General features: G+C 46.8%; 1 protein-coding gene across 6 annotated transcripts; it reads right to left on the bottom strand.

The window, feature by feature from the left end:
* Positions 1-75: 75 nt before the first annotated feature.
* On the bottom strand, positions 76-27218 carry ushbp1 (Usher syndrome 1C binding protein 1). Of its 6 annotated transcripts, none has more exons than XR_014379042.1 (15): positions 26747-27217; positions 25424-25635; positions 25184-25320; positions 24124-24287; positions 23630-23839; positions 23046-23389; positions 22456-22596; positions 11918-12006; positions 11578-11731; positions 11164-11407; positions 10169-10327; positions 7009-7106; positions 5877-5999; positions 1733-5494; positions 76-755 (listed from the first exon to the last, which is right to left on the bottom strand). XR_014379042.1 is itself a non-coding variant. In XM_082957067.1 (15 exons), the coding sequence occupies exons 1-14, from the start codon at positions 26750-26752 to the stop codon at positions 5329-5331; spliced, it is 2247 nt and encodes a 748-aa protein (XP_082813193.1). In that variant the 5' UTR covers positions 26753-27218; the 3' UTR covers positions 76-2041; positions 5287-5328. The 6 variants fall into 6 exon arrangements, 5 of the variants coding, with proteins under 5 accessions (XP_082813193.1, XP_013979059.1, XP_013979060.1 ...); XM_082957067.1 differs by having other exon boundaries at positions 76-2041; positions 5287-5494; positions 26747-27218; XM_014123584.3 differs by having other exon boundaries at positions 76-2041; positions 5319-5494; positions 26747-27218.
* Positions 27219-27351: the final 133 nt, after the last annotated feature.

Here is a 27351-nt window from a genome sequence, read left to right as displayed (position 1 = left end):
GAGAACAGAGAGGGTGCAGGGAGAGAGAGAAAGAGGGATAGCCGCTGAAAGAAAGGAGCAGGGAACAGCCGGTGATCTCTTTATACGGCTTAGCAGGACAATTTATTTAAATGACATACGGATGCAGAGAGTAAATGAGGTGACCTTCAACCCTAGGGTTATTGCCCTCTGTGTGTGTGATTGACAGCCTCTGTCATTGTGTAATAATGTTCCCAGGCATCTACAGATCCCCTTTTTCCCTATCCTCAATCTGTTCACAGATCATTTTTGTACATGGCGGTGGTGTGGAACATTTTTGATATATCCCTTATGCAAAGCAAACACACTTCATATCCACATTTCCTGCATTACATCATTACATCAGGATTATATTAAACTTGTACTTTTTCAAATAGATTCAATATGTCTTTCAGTAGCATGATTTCATTCCAAACCAAGGAGATAAGATCATTCAATAATTCAACACAGTCATTGTGAAACACATTCCAGTTCATGAAAATACATGATCATCAGCTGGACCCTATCATACAGCAGCTGAATCCTGAGACTGTAGAGGAATCACACATTACTATAATGACATAAGCCCAAGGGTTCTTTCCACATGATGTTTAGTGTAACAACGCTATAGATATGGGTGAGTGCATCAATATCTCCTTCTCTTTTCCCTTCTCTTTTCCCCTTCTCTTTTCCCCTTCTCGTGACATCTTTTGCCAGGAAAGCGGAGTCAACCAGAGGTTAGAACCTGGATTGAGACCCTTTGATGAGCAGGAGGTAAACGAACAGCAGTGAGAACGAGAGAGAGAAAGAAACAGAGACAGAGCGAGAGAGAGACAGAGACAGAGAGGGGGGAGAGCGAGGGAGACAGAGAGAGAGAGACAGAGAGAGAGAGGGCGAGAGAGAGGGAGAGAGAGAGACAGGGTTGAGAGAGAGAGGGTGGAGAAAGAGAGAGAGAGAGAGAGAGAGAGAGAGAGAGAGAGAGAGAGAGAGAGAGGGGAGAGTGAGAGGGGGAGAGAGAGAGAGAGGGGGAGAGAGAGGGGGAGAGAGGGGGCGAGAGAGAGAGGGGAGACAGGGAGAGAAAGAGAGAGAGAGAGAGAGAGAGAGAGAGAGAGAGGGGGATAGAGACAGAGAGAGAGAGGGAGAGAGGGGGAGAGAGATAGAGAGAGGGGGGAGAGAGGGGGGAGAGAGAGGGAGAGAGAGGGGGAGAGAGAGAGGGAGAGAAAGGGGAGAGAGAGAGGGGGAGACAGGGAGAGAGAGATGGAGAGAGAGAGAGAGAGGGAGAGAGAGAGAGAGAGAGAGAGAGAGAGAGAGAGGGGGGAGAGAGAGGGAGAGAGAGGGGGAGAGAGAGAGGGAGAGAAAGGGGAGAGAGAGAGAGAGAGGGGGAGACAGGGAGAGAGAGATGGAGAGAGAGAGAACAAAATGGAATGATATTCGTATACTATGTTCTAATAGCAGCTATTATAACAATGGTCATTAAGACCCAGGGAGACCCAGGGAGACCCAGGGTGACCCAGGGTGATCCAGGGAGACCCAGGGAGATCCAGGGAGACCCAGGGAGATCCAGGGTGGCCCTGGGAGACCCAGGGAGACCCAAGGAGACCCAGGGAGACCCAGGGAGATCCAGGGAGACCCAAGGAGACCCAGGGAGAGGGGAACAGGGCAGCAGACCCACCCTGATGACCCCTGCTGCCATAGAGGGCAGGCTCAGGCAAGAGTCAGGGTAGCAGGGGCTCACCTCCTAGTCTGGCCCCCTGAACCCTCCATTCAGAGGTTGACACAACAGCCAGGCACCGCTGTGACCCGGTGGGTGTGACACTCAACCTTTGCCTTAACCTCCTGACCGCTGGTCACAGCTGCAGCTGGCCGGCCGCCTCAGACAGGGCAGAGGGGGAGAGAGGGAGATGAATGAAGAGAGGGCGGGAGAGAGAGATGGGGAGAGGAGAGAAGGAGAGTGAATGAGATGGAGGGGGGGGGGCAAGAAGATGGAGAAAGATGAAGAAAGGGAAAAGGCGAGGGAGAGAGGGAAATGATAGAGGGAGAGAGCCTGAGAGAAAGAAAGAAAGAAAGAAAGAAAGAAGAGGGAAGAGAGAGATAAAGATTGTGAAAAAGCACCAAAAACAAGACCAGCGGTGAGCGTGGACACATCAGATCTGATCACTTCTCCACTGTCAGATCAGAGGAGCAGGTCCAGGATTCATAGAGTCAGGCTGTGTGGGAAAATAACCCATGACCTCAGGGTCAAATCCTAACCAGGCTCAGAGCTGCTGCTTACAGCTCTCTGGATCTGAGCATGTGGATAATGCTGTCATTTTCTTGAATGAAGATAGCACACCATCGTCTCTCTATGGCCAGAATTGAGGCAGGGCTGGCAAGAGGAGTTGCCTCTAACCACAGATCAAGGATCAGATTATTTGATCATCAGTCCAATCCTTACTTGGCCTCGTACTACCATCCTGATTTCGCAAGCTTAGTAAAGTAGATTAGTAAAGTAGCTTAGTAAAGTAGCTGTATTTATTTCACCTTTATTTAACCAGGTAGGCTAGTTGAGAACAAGTTCTCATTTGCAACTGCAACCTGAAGTAAAGTAGCTGTAGTAAAGTAGCTGTAGTAAAGTAGATGTAGTAAATTAACTGTAGTAAAGTAGATGTAGTAAATTAGCTGTAGTAAAGTAGCTGTAGTAAAGTAGCTGTAGTAAAGTAGATGTAGTAAATTAACTGTAGTAAAGTAGCTGTAGTAAAGTAGCTGTAGTAAAGTAGATGTAGTAAATTAACTGTAGTAAAGTAGCTGTAGTAAAGTAAATGTCGTATAGTAGTTGTAGTAAAGTAGCTGTAGTAAAGTAGCTGTAGTAAAGTAGATGTAGTAAAGTAGCTGTAGTTAAGTAGCTGTAGTTAAGTAGCTGTAGTCAAGTAGCTGTAGTAAAGTAGCTGTTGTAAAGTAGCTGTAGTAAAGTATATGTAGTAAAGTAGTTGTAGTAAAGTAGATGTAGTAAAGTAGCTGTAGTAAAGTAGCTGTAGTAAAGTAGATGTAGTAAAGAAGCTGTAGTAAAGTAGTTGTAGTAAAGTAGCTGTAGTAATGTACAGTTGAAGTCAGAAGTTTATATACACTCAGGTTGGAGTCATTAAAACTCGTTTTTTAACCACTCCACAAATTTCTTGTAAACAAACTATAGTTTTGGCAAGTCGGTTAGGACATCTACTTCGTGCATGACACAAGTAATTTTTCCAACAATTGTTTACAGACAGATTATTTCACTTATTATTTCACTGGATCACAATTCCAGTGGGTCAGAAGTTTACATACACTAAGTTGACTGTGCTTTTAAACAGTTTGGAAAATTCCAGAGAATGATGTCATGGCTTTAGAAGCTTCTGATAGGCTAATTGACATAATTTCAGTCAATTGGAAGTAAACCTGTGGATGTATTTCAAGGCCTACCTTCAAACTCAGTGCCACTTTGCTTGACATCATGGGAAAATCAAAAGAAATCAGACAAGACCTCAGAAAAACAATTGTAGCCCTCCACAAGTCTGGTTCATCCTTGGGAGAAATTTCCAAATGCCTGAAGGTACCACATTCATCTGTACAAACAATAGTACGCAAGTATAAACACCATGGGACCACGCAGCCGTCATACCGCTCAGGAAGGAGACGTGTTCTGTCTCCTAGAGATGAACGTACTTTGGTGTGAAAAGTGCAAATCAATCCCAGAACAACAGCAAAGGACCTTGTGAAGATGCTAGAGGAAACGGGTACAAAAGTATCTATATCCACAGTAAAACGAGTCCTATATCGACATAACCTGAAAGGCCGCTCAGCAAGGAAGAAGCCACTGCTCCAAAACCGCCATAAAAAAGCCAGACTACGGTTTGCAACTGCACATGGGGACAAAGATCATACTTTTTGGAGAAATGTCCTCTGGTCTGATGAAACAAAAATAGAACTGTTTGGCCATTATGACCATCGTTATGTTTGGAGGAAAAAGGGGGAGGCTTGCAAGCCGAAGAACACCATCCCAACCGTGAAGCACGGGGGTGGCAGCATCATGTTGTGGGGGTGCTTTGCTGCAGGAGGGACTGGTGCACTTCACAAAATAGATGGCATCATGAGGAGAGAAAATTATGTGGATATATTGAAGCAACATCTCAAGACATCAGTCAGGAAGTTAAAAGTTGGTCGCAAATGGGTCTTCCAAATGGACAATGACCCCAAGCATACTTCCAAAGTTGTGGCAAAATGGCTTAAGGACAACAAAGTCAAGGTATTGGAGTGGCCATCACAAAGCCCTGACCACAATCCCATAGAAAATTTGTGGGCAGAACTGAAAAAGCGTGTGTGAGCAAGGAGGCCTACAAACCTGACTCAGTTACACCAGTTCTGTCAGGAGGAATGGGCCAAAATTCACCCAACTTATTGTAGAGAGCTTGTGGAAGGCTACCCGAAACGTTTGACCCAAGTTAAACAATTTAAAGGCAATGCTACAAAATACTAATTGAGTGTTTGTAAACGTCTGACCCACTGGGAATGTGATGAAAGATATAAAAGCTGAAATAAATCATTCTCTCTACTATTATTTTGACATTTCGCATTCTTAAAATAAAGTGGTGATCCTAACTGACCTAATACAGGGAACTTTTACTAGGATTACATGTCAGGAATTGTGAAAAACTGAGTTTAAATGTATTTGGCTAAGGTGTATGTAAACTTCCAACTTCAACTGTAGATGTAGTAAAGTAGCTGTAGTAATGTAGATGTAGTAAAGTAGCTGTACTAAAGTAGCTGTAGTAAAGTATATGTAGTAAAGTATATATAGTAAAGTAGCTGTAGTAATGTAGATGTAGTAAAGTAGATGTAGTAAAGTAGATGTGGAAAAGTAGATGTAGTAAAGTAGAGGTAGTAAAGTAGCTGTAGTAAAGTAGTTATAGTAAAGTAGCTGTAGTAAAGTAGATGTAGTAAAGTAGCGGTAGTAAAGTAGCGGTAGTAAAGTAGCTGTAGTAAAGTAGGTGTAGTAAAGTAGATGTAGTAAAGTAGATGTAGTAAAGTAGCTGTAGTAAAGTAGCTGTAGTAAAGTAGATGTAGTAAAGTAGCTGTAGTAAAGTAGGTGTAGTAAAGTAGCTGTAGTACAGTAGGTGTAGTAAAGTAGATGTAGTAAAGTAGCTGTAGTAAAGTAGCTGTAGTAAAACATATTTTATGTAAACTCGCGAGATCAGGATGGTAGTACGAGGCTAATCCTAACTCTCAAATCCCAATTTCATCCTAACCATTTTTGGAGGATAATATCTGACCCTGTACCAGAAGTTAGGACCAATGTCCCAGAAGCTGACCTCAGCTCAGTCAGAGTACAGTCTCCTCCCTCCTGCACTCCATGGCCTCCAGCGTGGCCTTCAGGGCCCCGATCTGGGTCATGTGACGATCTGACATTGCTGACACCTGACTCTCCAGCCTCCACAGCTTCTCCCTGTACTTCCTGCGAGCGTTCCGGTACGACCCTGTGGCCTTGCTGCAAAACAGAGACAGATGGCTGTCAGAGCCACTCACTAAGTTTATTGATTGATTGAATTGATTAGCTAATTAAAAGTTACAGGATGCTCTAGCCAGAGACAACATTATAAAACAGAGAAAGATGGCTGTCAGAGTCATGCGAAACCGGATTTAACTCCAGCTCTAATCTAGCTAACATCTGACTCCATTTATCAGCTGCACATCAATACCTTGAATAACTGAATCAGGTGTTTTAGTGTAGGGATACAGCAAGAAACCTGCACACCCACTCGCTCTCTGTATGTCAAAGAGATACTATAGAGAGCGAACTGGAAGTAGTCATAGAGGTAGGTAGTGGACAGGAAGTGGTCATATAAGAAGGAAGTGTGTTTCCTGGTTACCTGTGAGCTTGTGCGAGCCGAGCCATCTGCTCATCATTGTCTCTCTTGCGAGAGGAGCTGTCGGAGAGAACCAAGTCCAGAGACTCCCTCACCGCCGACACCCTCCTCTTCAGCACCTGCTCCCTGGGAGAGCCCAACACCAAAACCACAACACAGGGGTGACTTTACTGTTCCACAAAGCTTCGTAATGGATGTGGTCCTTCATTTCCCTCAACATGACGACCCAGCCCCATTACTGCAAGTAAAGCAGGGTGCATTTTTTAAGTATTTGAACAAGGCCTGAGGCACAACAAAACACTCTCTCATTCCACACACACCCAACTTCAAGGACCCTCAGTGCTGATCTGGAAGGTATAACCCCCCCAACAGTAAGCCCCAGTAGACAGCCAGTAACAATTTACATCCTCAGTCTGCATTTCTCCTGATACCGTTCCTAAGCAACAGTCTAACACCCGGCAACAGATGCCCTGAGAGATGGCCTGTATGGGCTGAAGTGATTCTGATCAGCTGAATACCTCTTTGTAAGTACACACACACACACACACACACACACACACACACACACACACACACACACACACACACACACACACACACACACACACACACACACACACACACACACACACACACACACACACACTACAGAAGACCTTTTAAGACCTTTTGTTTAAGATACATGCTCAATGCAAGTAAAGCTAGTACCCCATGATGATAAACATGCCTTTAGGGTACAGTCAGTTAAGGACTTCTTTTCTCGTTATACATTCTATATTCAATGTAAAGTACCAATACTATATGTCTACAAACAGATAGGCCTCCAGGGAAGGTTGTGATCTGGCGGAGAGACACAGCTAGTTTGGATCCCTGAACCCGTCACTGGGAATTGTGCTCCAGAGTTCTATTTGTCCTCAGTGTTCTGAGAATGTCCCTTAGAGAACATTCCAGAGCAGTAACATTTGGGTAATGTTACTTTGACCTTGATTCATGGAGCAATTTTTCTTTGACATTGTTTGGAACATTTCTGGAACTTCACACTTGACTACAAAGTAGTGTCATCTTAAAATGTTATCCCATAACCTGGAAACCATATGAAAATATTCCCTTATATATTTTTTTAAGTGTTTCTGACCGTTGCAGGACAGCCTGTAGCTCTCGAAGGATGGTGCGGTTTTGAGGCCCAGGGATGTCTCCATCGCTGCTTAGCTTATCCTCGTTCTCAGAAGTCCTCTGGAACACACAACAGGCAAATAGATGACAGGTAATTAGATCCTCATTAGCTTGTAGCGTGCTAAGCTGTATATCCCTCTGATGCAATATGGTGTCATAGGTCATCTACAATAACAGCAACAGAAACACATTGGGCCTGTGTCATTGAACACATGACTTCAGTTAAAGTTAAAGGATGCGATTAAGGGGGAATTCCCAGACCAGGGTTTGAACCTGCTACACAACAGACGCAAAGCATTGGTAAGATGTAGTGATTCTACAGACAGACAGACAGACAGACAGACAGACAGACAGACAGGGCAGGGAGGGAGGGAGGGAGGGAGGGAGGGAGGGAGGGAGGGAGGGAGGGAGGGAGGGAGGGAGGGAGGGAGGGAGGGGCTACCCGTCTATTATTTATAATTTTTTGGTACATTGTTTGTTGTTTAAACAATAGAAAACATACACATGTAAACAGCATACAGACAGACGCACACCAACATCAACAACATCACACCTGCCCAGACCCACCTGCTCACACCCTGCCCAGACCCACCTGCCCAGACCCACCTGCTCACACCCAGCCCAGACCCACCTGCCCAGACCCACCTGCTCACACCCTGCCCAGACCCACCTGCCCAGACCCACCTGCTCACACCCTGCCCAGACCCACCTGCCCAGACCCACCTGCTCACACCCTGCCCAGACCCACCTGCCCAGACCCACCTGCTCACACCCTGCCCAGACCCACCTGCCCAGACCCACCTGCTCACACCCTGCCCAGACCCACCTGCCCAGACCCACCTGCTCACACCCTGCCCAGACCCACCTGCCCAGACCCACCTGCTCACACCCCCATCTCCAGCTCCTGCATCACTCTCCACCACATGACCTCAAACTGCACCATTTTGTTTCTCTCCGTCGCCCACAAACTTTCAACATTTAGATAATAAAGCATGTGACCTTTCCGTTGTGTTAACGATGGAGGATTGGTTGATTTCCACTTAAGTACACGTTTTTCCAAGATTATTGACGAGAAATTCAGATTTTAAATCATCTCTGTAGGTCTAATAAATCACTGTGTTTATTTCATGAAAACCACCTTCAAATATATATTTTTTATAATGTATTTCCCTGAGCCTCCTTTTGAAATGCTCAGACTAATTCTGTGGGTGTTGGTACATTTTCACAACTCCTAGTACAAAACTCATAACAGATCATTAAAAAGGCAGTTATTTCAAAACTATACGCATATTTTCAATTGACTAAGTACAACACACACAATCATAAAGTTACTTTTCTACCAAACGTAATCAGTGTTTCATCTGGAAATACACAGTTCACATTACAAGACATATCAAGTAATTATATAAAGTAATTTCCTTTCGGCATGCTCACATTACTTTTTATAGAATTGTCTTGTCATTTGTTCAAATGCATTTTACTATTACTTAATCACACTGCTCTTAATAAATCATTTATGCCTATAGATTTTAAAGTAGTTTGTCTACTACAGATTGAGAACTACATAATGAAAATGTATGTTTGTAAAGTATAAAGAATTTAAGTATGATATATACTGTAAAGTATTATTATGATATTGACAAGAGATGAGATGCACTGTATGTTACAAATGGCCTGTACAGTAAACATGTATCCAACATGAAGTTGCTGGGGTCTTCTTGATAGAGGGTTTCACACCGCTTTACTAAAACTGCATTGGCCAATACTGTACTGTAACACCATAATATATGTAATTTACATAGCAGACGTCACACTTTATCCAAAGTGATAACAATACATTGTCCTATTTGACCCCAGTGGGAATCGAACCCACAACTCTGGTGTTTCTAGTGCTATGCTCTTACTAATTGAGCCAGACAGGTCCACAAGTACAATACAATACGGTAAAATATAAATATAGGATTACTATACATGTGAAAGGATCATGTTTTCCATCCCCAATGAGCCACCCTCCTTCTGGCCATTGATGAGGCACACGATGATGACATCAATTCAGACCAATGTCAAGCTTGGATTCGCCATGCCGAAAGGTTTTCCCCCCAGCTGCGTGAACAATGAGGACATTTACTGCGATATCGATGAGAACCTATGGCCAAAGGCTCAAGACAAGCTTGATGCAAATCAGTGCCTGCTAAATGTTATGTTTCTTTTCTTTCATTACATTTCATTTGATTACAGTACATCTATGCTGTAATGATATTGGAACAGTACATTTACTTTTCGCATCAATGATTGTGAAAGACGTCTTCAAGTATCCCACCTTGGATCACACACGGCATAGAGATGATGGAAATTGGATTTTCAGTCAATGTTGATGGGTAGTGCCTAAAGTGCTGTAATTTACAGCACTGTGGCATATTAAATTCAAAGGTCAATTTTGAGACACGTACTGTATCTTGCCTATTGGATTAACTGGTTGTTATATCAACTAAATTGAGATGTTAACGTTGTTGTGTTTTGGTGATTTACATCAATGTTCTCATGGTATTTTACAGTAAACTTATATTTTGGATCAATGGTTGTGTAGTGAAAGATGTCTCCAAACAAAAGGAACGCACAATAAAAGGCTTTGAATATAAGACTTGCTGCATTACAAGTATTACCAGCCTGGTCTCATAGACTAGATGTAATATAGTACATGTAAATCCAGGGGACTGGAATTAGTATGATATATTTTGTTTGGTATGGTCACATGAGACAGATGGTTACTTAAGTAGGGTGGTCAGGGTTGATGGGTGAGCTTATAACGCGAACCCAAAGGTTAAGAGTTCAAATCTCATCACGGACAACTTTAGCATATTTTGCTAATTAGCAACTTTTAAACTACTTTCTATTTTTTAGCTACTTTGCAACTCCTTAGGGTTACAGTTAGGGGAAGGGTTAGCTAGGGTTAGGAGGATACATATGCAAGTAAAAGATGACTGGTCATTGATCAGAAGAATCAGATCAGATTGTGATGTCCTGCTACCTGCTGTTCTGTCCTGCCCTCTATCTCCTCAGTGAGGCTCTCAGGTGGTTAGGTTAAGGTTAAATTAAAGTTAGGGATAGGTTAGGGTTGTTACCTGCTGTTCTGTCCTCCTGTCCGCTATCTCCTCAGCGAGGCTCTCAGAGATCAGGGCTCCAGCTGCATCCTGGGCCTTCTGGGCCATTAGACTCCAGTCCAGACACCTCCGCTCCTTCTCCGTCAGACGGATTAAACCTCGCAGCTCCGACATCTCCTCCTGTATAATAGATCATATAATAATGGATTCCCTTCAGCAGACGCTTTTATCCAAAGCGTCTTGTCTTACAGTCAGTCAGTCATACATGTTTTACCTATGGGTGGTCCCGGGAATAGACCCCACTATCGTGACAATGCAAGCGTCACACTCTACCAACTGAGATAAAGAGGTTCACAAAGATAAGACATGACCACCTAGTCAAGCTCAGACATTTCTCGAAGACACACTAGTTGTTAGTGAATGATTCCTTTTAGGTCGAGACAAAAAAAGTGGGTCGAGACTATAAATATTGGTTTTGTTTTTTTGTGCATCAGAGGAAGCTTCCAAAGGGCTCACAGCATAAAAAAAGGTGTTAAGACAAGCACTAATATAGACTCAATTGGTCCGTCCAGAAATATCTGTCTGGAAATAGCTGTCTGGAAATATCTGCCTCTATAAATAGTTTGGCCTCTCCTGGCTATATGCAAATGAAGATGAATTAAGCAGCCTTCTGAATTTAAACAACTCAATTATTCTTCTGAAATGATTATTCTGATTCCACACCATGGTTCTGGGCTATGCTCATTACACTGTGATTATTTTGTTCATATCTTCATCTCTGGATCTTACAGTCTACTACTGTGTAGTTGCTTGTAAAACAAAAAAGACAGTCATTGTATCTCTCTTTGATCAAAACTATACACACCATGTATATAGCAAAGTTATAGTTATACTGTTGGATAATCAAAGACAGAAATAGTCTGTGCAAAATTAGAGTATTCAGATTCATATTTCATGAATTGAATGTAAAGCCGACACAGTACAGTAAAGTGTATAGTACAATATATATCACCCACCCTGACAGTGACCAGGTCATAGAGCAGAACAGCCTTCTCTCTCTTGGTGCTCTGGGGGTTGGAGGTGTCCTGGCCCCCCTGTGCTCCGCGGCTCCCTCTAAGCCCAGCCAGGGTGCCTGTATCTGGGCTGAGATTCCCCTCTCCCCCAGGCCCTGGCTTAGGGACACACACTGCTGCCCTGTCGTGCTTCAACCGCTCAATACGCTCCCGAATGTCCGCCTCGCACCCCTCTACCTCGGACCCCCTGTGGTGAGAGTAGGTCGTGTTTTATCAGACAATGTTTTGATGTTGTTTCAGTTTTAAATGTTTGTCAATGTTATTGCATGAAGCCAAAGGGAGATGTCCACATGTTGTGGACAATAACAGTTTTTCTATTATAGTCAGAAAATGCTATTTGATCTGCCACAGACAGACCTGGCTGGATAATAAAGATGGAACCTGGTCTGGATGTGTGTTTCTGTCTCAACAGCACCCCCTGGTGTTGAGAAGGAGGTTGACAACTCCTCAGTTCTCAGACTCCTAAGGGACGGCCTGGGACTTTTGGCCTGCTGACTCTCCATGACCGGGCCTGGGAAGAGGAATTAACTGCTATGAGTGTGTGTGTGTGTGTGTGTGTGTGAGTGTGTGTGTGTGTGTGCGTGCGTGTGTGCGTGCGTGCGTGTGTGTGTGTGTGTGCGGTGCGTGTGTGTGTGTGTGTGTGTGTGTGTGTGTGTGTGTGTGTGTGTGTGTGTGTGTGTGTGTGTGAGTTAGCCACCTGCTGTGTGTCTCCAGTGTGGTATGACCTGCTGTCTCCTGCCCTCGTACACAGACAGTAACTCACTGTAGGCCTCCTCACACTCCTCGCTGTCGATCAAACAGGGAAAACGTTTCATCAGTATATATAGCAGCAGCATAACACTCTCAAAGCACATGGTCATAGAGGAACAGGTGTCACCACGGAATGTATGTAAATGTAACACAGATGTAGGTTACAGTGCTACATAACCTCCCCAGGCTCCATTGCTACCACATATGTTTGCTAGAGAAAGAGCCGGCTGGTGGACGTAGCGTACGACTCCAAACACCATCATCAAGTTCACTGACGACATGACCGGCGGTAGGACTGATCAACGATGACGAAGAAGGCAGCCAACAGGGAGGAGGTCCGAGACCTGGAACTGTGCTGCCAGGACAACAACCTCTCCCTCAACGTCAGAAAGACGAAGGAGCTGATGGTGGACTACAGGAAACGTAAGGGGCGAGCACGCCCCTCATCCACAGCGATGGTGCTGTGGTGGAGCAGGTCTTACACATTCGAGTTCCTCAATGTGTCCACATCACTGAGAAATGAACATGGTCCACACAGTTGTGAAGAAGGCACGACAATGCCTCTTCCCCCTCAGGAGGCTGAAAAGATTCACCATGGGCCCTGAGATCCTCAAAAACATTGACAGCTGCACCAATGAGAACATCTTGACGAGCTGCATACCCACTTGGTACGACAACTGCAAGGCGCTACAGAGGGTAGTGCGTATGGCCCAGTACATCACTGGGAATGAGCTCCCTGACATCCAGGACCTCTTTACCAGGCGGTGTCAGAAGAAGCCCCAACACTTGTCAAAGACTCCAGCCACCCTAGTCATAGACTGTTCTCTCTGCTACCACACGGCAAGCGGTACCAGGAACCAACAGGACCCTGAACAGCTTCTACAACAAAGCCTTAACTAAACAAGACTGCTAAATAGCTAATCAAAGGGCTACCCAGACTACCTGCATTGACCCTTTTTTGCACTAACTCTCTTTCACTCTATATACACACACTGGACTCTACCCACACACTGGACTCTACCCACACACTGACACATACTGGACTCTACCCACACACTGACACATACTGGACTCTACCCACACACTGACACATACTGGACTCTACCCACACACTGACACATACTGGACTCTACCCACACACTGGACTCTACCCACACACTGACACACACTGGACTCTACCCACACACTGACACATACTGGACTCTACCCACACACTGACACATACTGGACTCTACCCACACACTGACACACACTGGACTCTACCCACACACTGACACATACTGGACTCTACCCACACACTGACACATACTGGATTCTACCCACACACTGACACATACTGGACTCTACCCACACACTGGACTCTACCCACACACTGACACACACTGGACTCTACCCACACACTGACACTTACTGGACTCTACCCACACACTGACACACACTGGACTCTACCCACACACTGACACACACTGGACTCTACCCACATACTGACACACACTGGACTCTACCCACACACTGGACTCTACCCACACACTGACACACACCGGACTCTACCCACACACTGACACACACTGGACACTACCCACATACTGACACACACTAGACTCTACCCACACACTGACACATACTGGACTCTACCCACACACTGACACACACTAGACTCGACCCACATACTGGACTCTACCCACACACTGACACATACTGGACTCTACCCACATACTGACACACACTGGACTCTACCCACACACTGACACACACTAGACTCTACCCACACACTGACACACACTGGACTCTACCCACATACTGACACACACTAGAATCTACCCACACACTGACACACACTGGACTCTACCCACACACTGACACACACTAGACTCGACCCACATACTGGACTCTACCCACACACTGACACATACGGGACTGTACCCACACACTGACACACACTGGACTCTACCCACATGCTGATACACACTGGACTCTACCCACACACTGACACAAACTGGACTCTACCCACACACTGACACATACTGGACTCTACCCACACACTGACACATACTGGACTCTACCCACACACTGGACTCTACCCACACACTGACACACACTGGACTCTACCCACACACTGACACACACTGAACTCTACCCACACACTGACACATACTGGACTCTACCCACACACTGACACACACTGGACTCTACCCACACACTAACACACACTGGACTCTACCCACACACTGACACACACTGGACTCTACCCACACACTGACACATACTGGACTCTACCCACATACTGACACACACTGGACGCTACCCACACACTGACACACACTGGACTCTACCCACACACTGACACACACTAGACTCTACCCACACACTGACACTTACTGGACTCTACCCACACACTGACACACACTGGACTCTTCCCACACACTGACACTTACTGGACTCTACCCACACACTGACACACACTGGACTCTACCCACACACTGGACTCTACCCACACACTGACACACACTGGACTCTTCCCACACACTGACACTTACTGGACTCTACCCACACACTGACACACACTGGACGCTACCCACACACTGACACATACTGGACTCTACCCACACACTGACACATACTGGACTCTACCCACACACTGGACTCTACCCACACACTGACACACACTGGACTCTACCCACACACTGACACATACTGGACTCTACCCACACACTGACACATACTGGACTCTACCCACACACTGACACACACTGGACTCTACCCACACACTGACACATACTGGACTCTACCCACACACTGACACATACTGGATTCTACCCACACACTGACACATACTGGACTCTACCCACACACTGGACTCTACCCACACACTGACACACACTGGACTCTACCCACACACTGACACTTACTGGACTCTACCCACACACTGACACACACTGGACTCTACCCACACACTGACACACACTGGACTCTACCCACACACTGACACACACTGGACTCTACCCACACACTGACACATACTGGACTCTACCCACACACTGGACTCTACCCACACACTGACACACACCGGACTCTACCCACACACTGACACACACTGGACACTACCCACATACTGACACACACTAGACTCTACCCACACACTGACACATACTGGACTCTACCCACACACTGACACACACTAGACTCGACCCACATACTGGACTCTACCCACACACTGACACATACTGGACTCTACCCACATACTGACACACACTGGACTCTACCCACACACTGACACACACTGGACTCTACCCACACACTGACACACACTGGACTCTACCCACATACTGACACACACTGGAATCTACCCACACACTGACACACTCTGGACTCTACCCACACACTGACACACACTGGACTCGACCCCACACTGACCCCTGGACTCTACCCACACACTGACACATACGGGACTGTACCCACACACTGACACACACTGGACTCTACCCACATGCTGATACACACTGGACTCTACCCACACACTGACACAAACTGCCGACCCCTCTGGACTCCCCACACACTGACACATACTGGACTCTACCCACACACTGACACACACTGGACTCTACCCACATGCTGATACACACTGGACTCTACCCACACACTGACACACACTAGACTCGACCCACATACTGGACTCTACCCACACACTGACACACACTGAACTCTACCCACACACTGACACACACTGGACTCTACCCACACGCTGACACACACTGGACTCTACCCACACACTGACACACACTGGACTCTACCCACACACTGACACACACTGGACTCTACCCACACACTGACACATACTGGACTCTACCCACACACTGACACACACTGGACTCTACCCACACACTGACACACACTGGACTCTAACCACACACTGGACTCTACCCACACACTGGACTCTAACCACACACTGGACTCTACCCACACACTGGACTCTACCCACACACTGGACTCTAACCACACACTGGACTCTAACCACACACTGGACTCTACCCACACACTGACACTTACTGGACTCTACCCACACACTGACACACACTGGACTCTTCCCACACACTGACACTTACTGGACTCTACCCACACACTGACACACACTGGACTCTACCCACACACTGGACTCTACCCACACACTGACACACACTGGACTCTTCCCACACACTGACACTTACTGGACTCTACCCACACACTGACACACACTGGACGCTACCCACACACTGACACACACTGGACTCTACCCACACACTGACACACACTAGACTCTACCCACACACTGACACTTACTGGACTCTACCCACACACTGACACACACTGGACTCTTCCCACACACTGACACTTACTGGACTCTACCCACACACTGACACACACTGGACTCTACCCACACACTGGACTCTACCCACACACTGACACACACTGGACTCTACCCACACACTGACACACACTAGACTCTACCCACACACTGACACTTACTGGACTCTACCCACACACTGACACACACTGGACTCTTCCCACACACTGACACTTACTGGACTCTACCCACACACTGACACACACTGGACTCTACCCACACACTGGACTCTACCCACACACTGACACACACTGGACTCTACCCACATACTGACACATACTGGACTCTACCCACATACTGACACACACTGGACTCTACCCACACACTGACACACACTAGACTCTACCCACACACTGACACACACTGGACTCTACCCACACACTGACACATACTGGACTCTACCCACACACTGGACTCTACCCACACACTGACACACACTGGACTCTACCCACACACTGACACACACTGGACTCTACCCACACACTGACACACACTAGACTCTACCCACACACTGACACACACTGGACTCTTCCCACACACTGACACTTACTGGACTCTACCCACACACTGAAACACACTGGACTCTACCCACACACTGACACGCACTGGACTCTACCCACATACTGACACACACTGGACTCTACCCACACACTGACACACACTAGACTCGACCCACATACTGGACTCTACCCACACACTGACACACACTGGACTCTACCCACACACTGACACAAACTGGACTCTACCCACACACTGACACACACTGGACTCTACCCACACACTGACACAAACTGGACTCTACCCACACACTGACACTTACTGGACTCTACCCACACACTGACACACACTGGACTCTACCCACACACTGACACTTACTGGACTCTACCCACACACTGACACACACTGGACTCTACCCACACACTGACACTTACTGGACTCTACCCACATACTGACACACAATAGACTCTACCCACATACTGACACACACTAGACTCTACCCACACACTGACACACACTAGACTCGACCCACATACTGGACTCTACCCACACACTGACACATACTGGACTCTACCCACACACTGACACACACTGGACTCTACCCACATGCTGATACACACTGGACTCTACCCACACACTGACACACACTAGACTCGACCCACATACTGGACTCTACCCACACACTGACACACACTGGACTCTACCCACACACTGACACACACTGGACTCTACCCACATGCTCATACACACTGGACTCTACCCACACACTGACACACACTAGACTCTACCCACACACTGACACACACTGGACTCTACCCACACACCGACACATACTGGACTCTACCCACACACTGACACACACTGGACTCTACCCACACACTGACACACACTGGACTCTAACCACACACTGGACTCTACCCACACACTGGACTCTAACCACACACTGGACTCTACCCACACACTGGACTCTACCCACACACTGGACTCTAACCACACACTGGACTCTAACCACACACTGGACTCTACCCACACACTGACACACACTGGACTCTACCCACACACTGACACATACTGGACTCTACCCACACACTGGACTCTACCCACACACAGACACATACTTACACTGACACTTCAACACACACACACTGGACTCTACCCACACACTGGACTCTACCCACACACTGACACATACTGGACTCTACCCACACACTGACACATACTGGACTCTACCCACACACTGGACTCTACCCACACACTGACACACACTGGACTCTACCCACACACTGTCACACACTGGACTCTACCCACACACTGACACATACTGGACTCTACCCACACTGGACTCTACCCACACACTGGACTCTACCCACACACTGACACACACTGGACTCTACCCACACACTGACACACACTGGACTCTACCCACACACTGACACACACTGGACTCTACCCACACACTGACACAAACTGGACTCTACCCACACACTGACACTTACTGGACTCTACCCACACACTGACACACACTGGACTCTACCCACACACTGACACTTACTGGACTCTACCCACACACTGACACACACTGGACTCTACCCACACACTGACACTTACTGGACTCTACCCACATACTGACACACAATAGACTCTACCCACATACTGACACACACTAGACTCTACCCACACACTGACACACACTAGACTCGACCCACATACTGGACTCTACCCACACACTGACACATACTGGACTCTACCCACACACTGACACACACTGGACTCTACCCACATGCTGATACACACTGGACTCTACCCACACACTGACACACACTAGACTCGACCCACATACTGGACTCTACCCACACACTGACACACACTGGACTCTACCCACACACTGACACACACTGGACTCTACCCACATGCTCATACACACTGGACTCTACCCACACACTGACACACACTAGACTCTACCCACACACTGACACACACTGTACTCTACCCACACACCGACACATACTGGACTCTACCCACACACTGACACACACTGGACTCTACCCACACACTGACACACACTGGACTCTAACCACACACTGGACTCTACCCACACACTGGACTCTAACCACACACTGGACTCTACCCACACACTGGACTCTACCCACACACTGGACTCTAACCACACACTGGACTCTAACCACACACTGGACTCTACCCACACACTGACACACACTGGACTCTACCCACACACTGACACATACTGGACTCTACCCACACACTGGACTCTACCCACACACAGACACATACTTACACTGACACTTCAACACACACACACTGGACTCTACCCACACACTGGACTCTACCCACACACTGACACATACTGGACTCTACCCACACACTGACACATACTGGACTCTACCCACACACTGGACTCTACCCACACACTGACACACACTGGACTCTACCCACACACTGTCACACACTGGACTCTACCCACACACTGACACATACTGGACTCTACCCACACACTGGACTCTACCCACACACTGGACTCTACCCACACACTGACACACACTGGACTCTACCCACACACTGACACACACTGGACTCTACCCACACACTGACACACACTGGACTCTACCCACACACTGGACTCTACCCACACACTGGACTCTACCCACACACTGACACACTGGACTCTACCCACACACTGACACTCACTGGACTCTACCCACACACTGGACTCCACCCACACACTGACACACACTGGACTCTACCCACACACTGACACACACTAGACTCTACCCACACACTGACACTTACTGGACTCTACCCACATACTGACACACACTAGACTCTACCCACTTACTGACACACACTAGACTCTACCCACACACTGACACACACTGGACTCTACCCACATACTGACACACATTGGACTCTACCCACACTGACACACACTGGACTCTACCCACACACTGACACACACTGGATTCTACCCACACACTGACACTTACTGGACTCTACCCACACACTGACACACACTGGACTCTACCCACACACTGACACACACTGGACTCTACCCACATACTGACACACACTGGACTCTACCCACACACTGACACACACTGGACTCTACCCACACACTGACACACACTGGACTCTACCCACACACTGACACACACTAGACTCTACCCACATACTGGACTCTACCCACACACTGACACATACTGGACTCTACCCACACACTGACACACACTGGACTCTACCCACATGCTGATACACACTGGACTCTACCCACACACTGACACATACTGGACTCTACCCACACAGTGGACTCTACCCACACACTGACACACACTGGACTCTACCCACACACTGGACTCTACCCACACACTGGACTCTACCCACACACTGACACTCACTGGACTCTACCCACACACTGGACTCTACCCACACACTGACACACACTGGACTCTACCCACACACTGACACACACTAGACTCTACCCACACACTGACACTTACTGGACTCTACCCACATACTGACACACACTAGACTCTACCCACATACTGACACACACTAGACTCTACCCACACACTGACACTTACTGGACTCTACCCACATACTGACACACACTAGACTCTACCCACATACTGACACACACTAGACTCTACCCACACACTGACACACACTGGACTCTACCCACATACTGACACACACTGGACTCTACCCACACACTGACACACACTGGACTCTACCCACACACTGACACACACTGGACTCTACCCACACACTGACACTTACTGGACTCTACCCACACACTGACACACACTGGACTCTACCCACACACTGACACACACTGGACTCTACCCACATACTGACACACACTGGACTCTACCCACACACTGGACTCTACCCACACACTGGACTCTACCCACACACTGGACTCTAACCACACACTGGACTCTAACCACACACTGGACTCTAACCACACACTGGACTCTACCCACACAGTGACACACACTGGACTCTACCCACACACTGACACATACTGGACTCTACCCACACACTGGACTCTACCCACACACAGACACATACTTACACTGACACTTCAACACACACACACTGGACTCTACCCACACACTGGACTCTACCCACACACTGACACACACTGGACTCTACCCACACACTGTCACACACTGGACTCTACCCACACACTGACACATACTGGACTCTACCCACACACTGGACTCTACCCACACACTGACACACACTGGACTCTACCCACACACTGTCACACACTGGACTCTACCCGCACACTGGACTCTACCCACACACTGACACACACTGGACTCTACCCACACACTGACACACACTGGACTCTACCCACACACTGGACTCTACCCACACACTGGACTCTACCCACACACTGACACACACTGGACTCTACCCACACACTGACACTCACTGGACTCTACCCACACACTGGACTCTACCCACAACCTGACACACACTGGACTCTACCCACACACTGACACACACTGGACTCTACCCACACACTGAACTCTACCCACACACTGACACACACTGGACTCTACCCACACACTGACACACTGGACTCTACCCACACACTGACACATACTTACATTGACACCTCAACACACACATACAGACTTCAAACGCCTGCACACACTTAACACATACACACATGTGTACTGATGCCACACACACACACACACTCACACATACACACACTCACACATACACACACTCACACACACTTTCACCCTCACCACATACACTGCTGCTACTGTTTATTATCTATCTTGTTGCCTAGTCATGTACATAGCTACCTCAATTACCTCCCCTCCTCCTGCACATGGACTCGATTTTTATACTTCCTGTATATAGCCATGTTATTGTCTACTTCCTGTATATAGCCATGCTATTGTGTACTTCCTGTATATAGCCATGTTATTTTCTACTTCCTGTATATAGCCATTGTATTGTCTACTGCCTGTATATAGCCATGTTATTTTCTACTTCCTGTATATAGCCATTGTATTGTCTACTCCCTGTATATAGCCATGTTATTGTAACGGTCGTCGTAGGTAGTGGACCAAAATGCAGCGGTTTGAGTGCTCATTTTAACTTTATTAGAACACTTACTAAACAAAACAAGAAAAACTAACTGACGACAAACAGTAATGCAGGCTACACACAGCTATGCAATAACAACCTCCCACAATTCCCATAACAAACACACCCCTAATTATAGGACCTTCAATCAGAGGCAATGAGAAACAGCTGCCTCCAATTGAAGGCCCCAATCCCAATAAACTAAACATAGAACTAAACACCCTAGATCAGACATAGAAATACACAACATAGAACGTAACCAAAAACCCCGGACTAATCTAATCAAACACCCCTCTACATAAACACATACTCTAACACACCCCGAACCACATAAAACAAACAGCCCCTGCCACGTCCTGACCAAACAATAATAACAAAATAACCCCTTTACTGGTCAGGACGTGACAGTTATTTTCTACTCCCTGTATATAGCCATGTTATTGTCTACTTCCTGTATGTAGCTATGTGTGTGTCTGTACCAGTATTGGAGAGCCATCTGCAGGGCTGTGCTGTCAGCTTCGTGTCTGCTGAGCGTCATACTGATCTGCTCAGACTCTCCCTTTCTCCTGTCCAGAGCTGCAGTCAGACGCTCGTTCCGGGCCTTCAGCCTTTCTATACACCTGTGGGGGTTATCGAGGGAGGTCAGGGTCACGACACCCAACACACCACACACCACACACCACACAACACAACACACACAACACACCACACAACACACCACACACCACACACCACACCACACAACACACACCACACAACACAACACAACACACAACAACACAACACACACCACACAACACAACACACAACACACAACACACAACACACAACACACAACACAACACACGCAACACACCACACAACACACCATACATCACACAACACACACAACACACCACACAACACACCACACACCACACCACACACCACACAACACAACACAACACACACCACACAACACACAACAACACACACAACACACCACACACCACACACCACACAACACACCAGTTGGGAAACACTGACCCACACCACCATGTTGTAATTTAACCCTCTCAGTTGTACGTACCTCTGTAGTCTGTCTGTCTCACCCTCCAGGCTGACGCTGGGGCTGGGGCTAGGGCTACGACAGGGGCTGCCTTGTGGGACACTCCCAGGCCAGGGGGAGGGTGATGGAGAGGCCGAGGAGGATATGTCCCCCCCAGTTGAGAGGGCCGGGAAGATCCCCATGGCGATGGGTCTCCTGAGGAACAGAGGTGACCCGGGGAAGGGAGGAGAGCCAAGGAATGAAGGGGAACCAGGGGAACCAGGGGAGGCCCAGCCAGGACTCAGAACCACACCACTGGAGCTCCCTGAGGAGCTGTAGGGAGGAGAGAGGCTGCCTGTTCGCCACGCTTTATGGAGACCCAGTAACTGGCACCAGACCCATAGACAGAGAGAGTTTAGCCATTCGCCAGCAGACAGACATAGTTTGACCATTGTGGTTTCAACCAAAGCATTATGATGCTAGATCAGAAAGATACAGTAAACTATATGGTCATAGCTCTCCCTAGCTCCCTGATTGGCTAGTTTGTGGAGTTTTCACCAAATTGATTACACAAATCCTTTTAGATCTAGGATTATTGAGATGTAGCCTGTTGCACTTCCACCTACCCTCTCATGTAGACTGTTCCTCTCAACCTCTATGTCTCCCACCGTGACCTTTGCCCCCTCCAGTTCTTCCTGTCTGCTTTGCAGGCTGCTGCGCAGGTCACAGTTCCGCTGGTGAAGTGCCAGGATGTCCTTCTGGTATTGCTGACGCTCCTCAGGGGGCAGACCAGACGGGTACGAGATCCCAAACTCTCTCTCCATCTCCTCTAAGACCTGAGGAGAAGTTTGAGGTCACACATAACTTAATTAGTTAGGCATGATTCCAGGGTAATTAGGTTTTGAGGCCCACGTGGTAATTAGCCTACATAGGTCACTCAACTGGTAGTTACAGCACTGTAGCCCGTGTTTCGAAAATATCCTGTTAGTGTGTCAAAATAAAGTTACAAGTTTAAATATAGTTCACATTGATAAAGTGTTATTCCAACGAGCTTGTTACATGGTAATAAAAAATGATGTAACATCACTCCTTGTCACCTGAGATTGTGACCATGTCTCACCTGTGTGACTTGTACCCAGCTGTCCCTGGTGGCTGTGAGGTGTTCCGTCTGTCTGTCCTGCCCACAGGCAGTGTGAGAGGCAGCCCAGGCCCTCCTGGTGTTGATGGAACCCTCCAGAACAGACATGACTCCCTGGAGTTCTGACCATACTTCACCACTACCCTCTGCAGGACAACACAGAGCAGACACGCTATTACTGTCATCACTAAAGATCTGTACACCATTTAGAAAGTCTATATATTCTATTCATTATAAATGTTGTGAAAGGATGTGGATAACGTACTGATGGCTACTCTTTGTAGTCAACTGCTAACATTTGGATATTGGTAATCCCGTACCCAGGCAGCTCTGCAGTAGCAAACAATTAAGCCTGGGGATGAGGTTAGGATATGGGTAAACTGAGCCTGGGGATGAGGTTAGGATATGGGTAAACTGAGCCTGGGGATGAGGTTAGGATATGGGTAAACTGAGCCTGGGGATGAGGTTAGGATATGGGTAAACTGAGCCTGGGGATGAGGTTAGGATATGGGTAAACTGAGCCTGGGGATGAGGTTAGGATATGGGTAAACTGAGCCTGGGGATGAGGTTAGGATATGGGTAAACTGAGCCTGGGGATGAGGTTAGAATATGGGTAAACTGAGCCTGGGGATGAGGTTAGGATATGGGTAAACTGAGCCTGGGGATGAGGTTAGGATATGGGTAAACTGAGCCTGGGGATGAGGTTAGAATATGGGTAAACTGAGCCTGGGGATGAGGTTAGGATATGGGTAAACTGAGACAAGTATGAATGTTTTCTACTGTTTCTAAACGAGCATTCAGAAGATTATGACCAAGAAACAAAAACAGGCAGATTACCAAGAAAATGAAAACCTCCCAAATGATAGAGGCTGTTCTTTTCTTTGGACACACAAATAGATTATGTTTGGTCTGGCACAGTAGCCAGAACTACAACCATCATCCCTTTCTGCTCAATGCTACAAAGCACAGCACACACAGAGAGAGAGAGATGGATGTGTGGGTATTGTGAATTGTGAAGTCATGCCATGGAGCCTATGCCAACCTCTGTTGGTTACTGGTGTTTTAGATGCGGTGCCAGTGCGTTTCTCTGGGTTGCAGAGGGATGGAGGAGGGCTGGACAGGGAGGCTGGAGCCGGAGGGAGGATGACTGGCTCCTGTGGTTTAAGGTCATCTGGATCACTGAAGAGGAAAGAAGTACATCTTTCTATGAGCACGCAGCTCAGGGCAAGTCTAGTGATATTTTACAGCTCCATGAAGAATGTTCTCTCTCTCTAACACACACCTTGGTGCTTGTAATGCGCCCATTTTCCTGTTGAGTTCAGCAATGATGCTGAGTAGAGTTCCGACCTCCGCCTCACACTGAGCCAGCTCTGCCTGGGAGGGCTCAGAGTTCACCTCGGGGTCAGGGGTCATTGTGGCTACCAGGGTAACCGGGGTCATCTCCTCACCCTCTGACTGTATGTTCAAGGTATCAGATCTCCCTCGTTTGAACTCCTGTGTGGAAATAATGGACATTTTTTCTGACTACATTTTGTTTCATAAAATATATTGGACCTGAGTCAATTCAATGACCTTTGTTTTTTACTGTAAACAAACACTAAGGATTTGATATGGCCTTTGATTTTTACTGTAAACAAACACTAAGGATTTGATATGACCTTTGCTTTTTACTGTAAACAAACACTAAGGATTTGATATGACCTTTGTTTTTTTACTGTAAACAAACACTAAGGATTTGATATGACGTTTGTTTTTTACTGTAAACAAACACTAAGGATTTGATATGACCTTTGCTTTTTACTGTAAACAAACACTAAGGATTTGATATGACCTTTATTTTTTACTGTAAACAAACACTAAGGATTTGATATGACCTTTCCATAGAGCTCTCCATTAAATTACTGACAGCTGCTGTGCTCGTGACATGGAGGTTATTGTTGTTCTCTTTGGACAACCATTGTTTTGAGAAGCGGAAATGGAGGAAACAGAAGCATCCTGCAAAACCACTTCCCGCTCAGAAATATGTAGCCCAAAAAACACCTATAAGTCATGCCAAACTGAAAACAACATCACTCTTTTACAACTACTTGCTTTAATTCTGATAGTGTATAAAATGTACAAATCAACCTACTTGAACTGTTAAACACAGTTGTCTTTTAAGCAACGTATAAGGGACATTTGTGACTGTAGTACCTGTACAACACACACAGTAAGCAGTGGACAGAAGGATGTGGAAGGTTAGAGTTTGAACCACAGATGATATCAAGCTCTCAAAGACAATCATACAACCAGATAGATACACAGACAGACTTGAAAGTAATAAAAGAAGCTGGTCCCTGCATTATCTGACACACAAATGTGTCCAATGAAAGACATCAATGGTGTGAGTTCATTGCAAAATGTGGGTTACTGTACAGGTACACTTAGCCTTCACGGTAAAAAAAACACTCTAATATGACTGTTAAGAAGGCTACCCCTCAAATGTTTTCGTGCTAGCAGTCAGCACCTTTGAATGTGTGTCATGCTTGGTTTGGTACAAGATCAAATTGACAACCCCTCCCCCCAAAAAAAAAATCAGTTAGCAAAGAGGACATGATAGACTTACCTCCATGGCTTCTGTGTCAGAAGTTCACTGTGATTCTCCTGCTTCTATCTGTTGTCCACTAACTTCCATTAAACACTCGAGAACTGAGCTAACCTCTGTGGTGCTGCTGCAGCCAGACACTGCTATCCTGTTGCCTGTAGTTTTGTATAATTATACCTTCCAATGGTTCCTCCGTTTCTCTCTGTTGTAAAACTTCTGCCTGCCTGTGTGCTGCCTACCCGCTCGACTGCCCCCCCATCTCTCTCTCTCTCTCTCTCTCTCTCTCTCTCTCTCTCTCTCTCTCTCTCAGACACTCACCATTTCTCTCTCTCTTTCTGTTTCTCTATTTCTGTATCTCTCTATCTGTGTGAAGCCTCTGGTGTATTGGTATTTTAGTTTTAGGAGTTCAGTGACATCACTCTGTCTGTTCCAGCTCCATCTCAGCTCCAGGATATCACAATACATAGAATAGGGCGTTTTGGCATCTAGTAGCAAATGGAAAAAACATCAGATAGTGATCCCAACCCAACCCTTGTTCTCCCTCGCATTGGATCTCTTCCTGTCTGTCTCTGATTTTATACTGTGTTTTTATCTCCGTTGAGATGCCCACTTTCAGAAGCTAAGCA

The sequence above is a fragment of the Salmo salar genome, chromosome 10 (genome assembly GCF_965601325.2).
Source record: "Salmo salar chromosome 10, fSalSal1, whole genome shotgun sequence".
NCBI lineage: Eukaryota > Metazoa > Chordata > Actinopteri > Salmoniformes > Salmonidae > Salmo > Salmo salar.
Note: the sequence above shows the minus strand (reverse complement) of the source record. Positions and strands in the feature narration are given on the sequence as shown.

What these genes read in the sequence shown, in the direction of transcription:
- ushbp1 (XM_082957067.1), bottom strand. An exon ending in ACACTGGAGACACACAGCAG is followed by an intron (nt 11,732 to 11,917) that starts GTGGCTAACTCA and finishes TCCTCTTCCCAG; the next exon opens with GCCCGGTCATGGAGAGTCAG. An exon ending in ACAGGAGGACAGAACAGCAG is followed by an intron (nt 7,107 to 10,168) that starts GTAACAACCCTA and finishes TGTGTGTTCCAG; the next exon opens with AGGACTTCTGAGAACGAGGA.